Here is a 6,000-nt window from a genome sequence, read left to right as displayed (position 1 = left end):
TTAGGAGCTTGGGATTAACAGATACAAACTACTATATTTAAAACAGATAAACAACAAGGTCCTACTGTATAGCACAGGGAACTATATTCAATAGCTGGTAATAACCTATAATGGAAAAGAATCTGAAAAAGAACATATATGTAAAACTGAATCACTTTGCTGTACACCAGAAACTAACACAACGCTATAAATCAACTATACTTCGATTTAAAAAAAAAAAGTAAACCACCAAGAAAAAAATTTTAATTAAAAAAAAAAACAGTAAAAAAGCAAGGAGGGTCTGCCTGTTACGCACCATGGCAGCACCTCCCTCTTTTCCTTCACTGCGGTAAGGCTGCTGCTAATCTCTCCCCTCCTTGCTGTACCCACGGGGTCCTGGCTGCCCTGCTCTTCTGCCCAGACACCCACCCACGCCCCAGTCACCCCCACAGTCTCCCAGCTTCTGCTCCCCAACATACAGCCGAAGGGAGATTCCAAACCAGAAAGCAGCCCTAGACCCTGCCCTGGTAGCTTCCCGCAGCCCTGAGTCCAAACCTCCGCTAAGCCTGCGATGCTCGGGCTCCTGGAGCTCCTGGCTGGCTAGTGAGCTTTGGGAGGGTGGGGACCGTGCCTGCTTGTCAAACATTTAAGTCCCCAGCGTCCGGTTGCTGGTCAGTGAATTACCAAGCAGGATGTGGGATGGTGTCGGCCTAAGAAAAGCTGAGTACCCCCATGTCTTCCCACACCCCCATTTCCACCATGAGGTCCTGTATCAGAGGCACCCTGGCAGGCAGGTCATTAAGAATGGGGCTCTCGGGGGCTTCCCTGGGGGCGCAGTGGTTGAGAATCCTCCTGCCAATGCAGGGGACACGGGTTCGAGCCCTGGTCCAGGAGAATCCCGTATGCCGCGGAGCAACTAAGCCCGTGTGCCACAATTACTGAGCCTGTGCTCTGGAGCCAGCGAGCCACAACTACTGAGCCTGCGAGCCACAACTACTGAGTCCACATGACACAACTACTGAAGCCCACATGCCTAGAGTCCGTGCTCTGCAACAAGAGAGGCCACCACAATGAGAAGCCCACTCACCACAATGAAGACCCAACGCGGCCAAAAATAAATAAATAAAATAAATAAATTAAAAAAAAAAAAAAAAAAAAGAATGGGGTTCTCAGGACTTCCCTGGAGGTCCAGTGGTTAAGACTCCGTGCTTCCACTGCAGGGGGCGCAGGTTAGATCCCTGGTTGGGAAACTAAGATCCTACATGCCATGTGACACGGCCAAAAAAAAAAAATAAAAGAATGGGGAGCTAGACCCCCAGGTTCAAGTCCCCCCTCCTCTAGTTTGACCTTGAGGAAATGAATATGTCTCTGAGCCTTGGTTTCTTTGCCTGTGGAGTGGGGATTCTCCCCTTGGGCTGGGGTATGGCCAGGACTTAATAAATGGGAAGCGTTATCCCGGTCTGCAGCGCCGAGGGCCCGTACCTGGCTGGCTTTGGCATTGACATCTCCGAGCCGGAAGAGCTGCAGGACAGTCTCGATGTCATGCTGGGTCTTCAGGGTGGCCAGGGCGGTGAGCATGATGGGGCTGTAGCCGGCGCGGTTCTGCTTGTCCACCTGGCAGACACCTGAGGGGAGGGCACCAGAAGGACAGCAGGCCTCAGACACCCCTGATGCTGGCCAGGTCTGCCTGAAGGCTGAGGGAGGGTCCCGAGGACCAGGCCATGTCTCTGCCATCAGACTGGAAACCTTGTTCACGACCATAATGAGCACTGGGTATCATGCCTCCTCCAGCAGTCTAGGCCTGGCCTAATTACTCCTTTTTCTTGGACTGAGAACCCCATTCTGGCCTAGGGTCTCCATCTCTGTTATGGGAGGGGCTCCTAAAGGTGTAGACTGTGCCTCCTCCATCAGACTGGGGCCCCCTGGATACTGGCACCCACATTTAGGGCTGAAAGTAGGAGCTGTGTCTCCCCCATTGATCTGGAAGAGTCCCTAGTCAGTCTCCTCCATGAGACTGTGGGCTCTGCCTCCTTCATCAGACTGACTAGGGGGCTATGTCTTCCCTCTTACACTAGGGGAAAGCAAATTTCTTCATGTCGCATTGAGGACCACATCTTCTCTCCAAGCCCCAGGCCAGAGGCCACATCCACGTCCTTCCCTCAGACTAGGGTTCCAGAGGTGCGCCTTCATTATACAGGGGTCATTGGTGGGGGTGGGTGGGTGGAGGGAAGGGCCACATATTTTCCGTAAGACCATGTCTGCCTTTTCCAGTACACCGGGGCCACAGGGGGGGCCTGTATCCCCCTCACCTCAGACTGGGAGAGCAGCGCCTCCCCCATCAGACGGGGAGGGCGGCGTCTCCCCCATCAGACGGGGAGGGCAGCGTTTCATCCATCAAACTATGAGGGTGGCCTCCCCCACAGACCAGGAGGGCAGTGTCTGCACCGGCCCCGCCCCGCCGGGCTCACCGCTGTCAAGCAGCTGCCGCACCACGGGGAAGTTGGCGTGGGACACGGAGTAGTGCAGCGCAGTGTTGCCGTTGCTGTCGGCGATGTTGACCACATAGTCCAGCAGCCGCGCCGACATGGCCCGGAAGGTGACCAGGTGGCGCCGCACAAGCTCTGGGTGGGCGTCGCTGCGGCAGGCCAGGCGCAGCCACTCCTGCAGCACCGTGGTGTAGGCCACTTTCTGTATGCAGATTGGGAAGGAAAGGGGTGTGAGGGCCACGGAAGCCCACCCCATCCCAGACGAAGCCCCCCCAAGGGGAGTACAGACACACCACCCTGAACCCGAGCCTTGAGGGGAAGCATGGGCGCCCCACCCCAGTGAGCCCCCCTGGAGGAAAATGTAGTGTCCCCTGCCCTGGACAAGAACCCTAAAGGGAAGTGTAGACACTGCAGTACCAGGTATGCCCCCAGAAGAAGGTGTGAGCATTTCCACCCTGGATGTGACCTTCAAAGGCAAGTGTAGACACCCATCAAGGGAAATATGGCAGCCCCTTCCCTCAAGCCCCCGAAGGAACAGGAACCAAGGCTGGGTTTGCCGGCGGGCAATCATGCTTGGCCCCTCCCTGCCTCCCTGGAGCCTCTCCAAAGACCAAGACTCAAGCCTTGGAGCCCCCCACAAGCTCCCAGCTAGGATCCTGGGGTCCCCATGATCCAAAGCACAAGGAGAAGCCAGGGTGAGGGTGGAAGGGACAAAGCCCTCCCCCCGCCCTTTCAGGCCCAGGGCCCCACCGTACCAGCTCCCGCTCGGTGAGGGCATTGGGGTTCTCCAGGTACTTCTCCAGGGCCAGGCAGGCTGAGATGAGGTCGGGGCTGAGTTCCATCCTGCCGGTGGCAGACAAACGGGGAGTTGATCTTGGGAGCACCCACCTCAGCCTCCTGGGTGCCCCCCACTCCCCACATCCAGTTGGGGTGCTCAGAGAGGCCCTCAACACTCTCCACCAAGGCACTCACCCAGTCCTGCCAGGGCTCACCTGAGTGGTAGAATCTCAGACCCCCTTCCCCGGGGACATAATTTTACACGGCACCCCAAGGGGAAGACATGGGGAGCACACAGACCCCAAGAGAAAGTGGACACGTGGGCCAAAATTTATTCCAAGTGGCCAGTGGCAGATGGAAAATCTTTCTCTGAGGACAGATTTTTTTTTTTTTTTTTTAATCAGGGGAAAAAAAAAAAGAGACATACACAGGATGGACAGATGTGGCAAATGTCCCAAAGAAGGTGGGTGGCTTAAGGACAAACTTGGTCTGCCCCTTAAACCCAAACCTGAACAGCCCAAATTGCCCCCATCAGGCCCTTTATCAAAGCCTCCGGACCTTCAGATGCCCAGAAGGAGAAAGTGCTTGTTCACTAATTCAGACTTAAGGTGGGCATGACTGATCGGAGGTTCCCTCAGAGGGTTTGAATGGTGGGATCTGAGGCAGAGGTCACCCCAGGCCCTGCCTAAATCCCTCCCACACAGAAAACTGACCGGATCTCCTCTTCCGCACTTGATCCCGACGCCGCCTCAGCTGTGGGCGCCTGCTGAGACTCCTGGGACAGCTGGCACTCCTCCCGGCTGATCTTGGCCTTTGCCGTTTCCTTGGGCCTGAGCTGGGGGGCTTCAGCCACACTCGGAACCCTCTCCTCCGGCTCTGGGGCCTCGTTCTCTGTACTCTCATTGTCCGAGAAGTTCTCTGCTGTGCTGGAATCCTCAGATGAGGACTCATACCTGGGGGAGACACTGCAGGTGGTGGGGAGGGGCACTTGACCTCTCTGGGCCTCAGTTTCCCCATCTGTTAAATGGGGGTAATCGCAGTATCTAGCTCACAGGGCTCCAGGGATGCAGCTTATAGCACCTGGCACTCAGTAAGTGATCAACAAACACTGGCTGTGATTGTGATCATGCTTGGGGGGGGCCAGGGAGGGACACTGCTTTTCCCTCCCACCCTTTGGTACCTCTTAGACTTTGCTCCTTACACAGGTGTTATACTGATTCAGATCCTTGCCCCACTGCAGATAGGACCCTCATGCTTCTTGCTACCTCCAAACACATCTAAACTTCTGGGCCTGGCATTCAAGGCTCCCAACTGGCCCGGTTCCCCAGGCCTCCCATCTTTCACATCACTGCTTCCTCCCACCCCTGAGCCTTTATCCAGGCTGTGCCCTCCATCAGGAGACCCCTACCCCTCCCACTCTGCACCTCGCAAGCTTCTGCTTGTCCTGCAGTACATGTGTTCCCCTCAGTCAGTTATTTCCCTGGGCCCCCCACTGCCTGAGCATCCCCCATCATTGCTCCAATCATGTTGTGTTGGGATCGCCTATCAGGGACCAAGATCACCGTGGACCAGAAGCTCCATCAGGGCAGGGAGCCGAGTCCGGCACCTCCCGAGGGGAAGTGTGGTGCAGTGGTTGCAGCACAGGCTCTGGAGCCAACCCACGGGGCCCCGTTGTGCCTCCGTTTCCTCGTCTGTCTACTGTGCTTTGGTTAAATGAATGAACCATAAAGTGAGGGGCTCAGACCAGGTTCTCTCACCTGCCGTTGACCCCCACGAACTGGAGGCTCCTCCGGTGGGTCTCGGGGTCTGTGGGCTCCTCCTTCTGCTTCAGGATGGATGGCACACCTGCCTGGGGCCCTGCTGGTGGGGGAGCGTGGTGTCGTGAGGGTCTCCCAAAGCCAGACCCCATGCCGGGCCTCTGGCACCTGACCCTCTCGGTGGCCACCCCCATTTACCTGCACCCCCGGCCTCCTCTGACTCCAACTCCTGTGGGGCTGCTTGCCTGGTAGGCACCCTGTTTGCGGCGTCGTGGGCAGGCACCAGGCCTGTGTTCTTCTCTGGCTGTGCGAGGGAGTCCCCCTCAGATTCCGGGGGTGACAAGGATGACTCTGCAGGAGCCTGTGGGAGACCTGAAGGGGCAGGAAAAGAGGCGCTTACTGTGGGTAACAATAGCAAAACAAGAACAGTAACAATAGCTACCTCCTGGTGGGGGGGGTCACATACCCCAGGCCAGGTGCTCCAAGGGCTAATTCTTGCATTATTTCATCAAATCTTCCCAGCCCATGCAGAAGTTGGATTATTTACCGATGAGGAAATTGAGGCGCACAGATTGCCTGAGGTCACCCAGCAAACAAGTGGCAGAATCCATTCCAACCCTGGTTTGTTGCCTGCCTCGCAGCTGGTCAGGGTCAGGGAAGACTACGAGACCCCATAATCCTGGCTTGTGACCCCCTCCGACTTCATACTGAGTATTGTCTGCAAACTATAGCCAAGCATAGTGGTCATGGTCGGGACTCATATCTCCCACAAAAGAGCTGTGTGACCTCAGGCAAGTCACTTAACCTCTCTGTGCCTTGGACAAACACCATTTCCTACATCATGGCATTGTGCAGACTAAAGACAGTAATGTGAGGGAGAGAGCTTAGAACAACATCTGCACATCAAGAGCCCTTGAAGAGCATTTGTTAATTCAAGAGAATTGTAAACAATATTTTGATAAGATTTAATATTAATCTTTTTTTTTTTTTTTTTTTTTTTT

General features: G+C 55.4%; 1 protein-coding gene and 1 long non-coding RNA gene across 3 annotated transcripts in view; one reads left to right on the top strand and one right to left on the bottom strand.

The window, feature by feature from the left end:
* The window catches only part of KANK2 (KN motif and ankyrin repeat domains 2), a 29,388-nt gene that overhangs the window by 9,980 nt on the left and 13,408 nt on the right, over positions 1-6,000 (bottom strand). For both annotated transcript variants that reach the window (XM_055080850.1, XM_055080847.1), the window contains exons 5-10: positions 5,198-5,371; positions 5,000-5,102; positions 3,956-4,195; positions 3,221-3,308; positions 2,448-2,667; positions 1,462-1,604 (exon numbers count right to left, since the gene is read on the bottom strand). In XM_055080850.1, the coding sequence (XP_054936825.1) occupies positions 1,462-1,604; positions 2,448-2,667; positions 3,221-3,308; positions 3,956-4,195; positions 5,000-5,102; positions 5,198-5,371 (968 nt within the window). The remainder of the gene's footprint in view (positions 1-1,461; positions 1,605-2,447; positions 2,668-3,220; positions 3,309-3,955; positions 4,196-4,999; positions 5,103-5,197; positions 5,372-6,000) is intronic.
* LOC114487733 (uncharacterized) overlaps positions 1-6,000 on the top strand; it is a 30,768-nt gene that overhangs the window by 23,444 nt on the left and 1,324 nt on the right. The gene's annotated exons all lie outside the window — the stretch shown is intronic.

Source organism: Physeter macrocephalus, chromosome 2 (assembly GCF_002837175.3).
Source record: "Physeter macrocephalus isolate SW-GA chromosome 2, ASM283717v5, whole genome shotgun sequence".
NCBI lineage: Eukaryota > Metazoa > Chordata > Mammalia > Artiodactyla > Physeteridae > Physeter > Physeter macrocephalus.
This window is presented reverse-complemented; position numbering and strand designations above follow the sequence as displayed.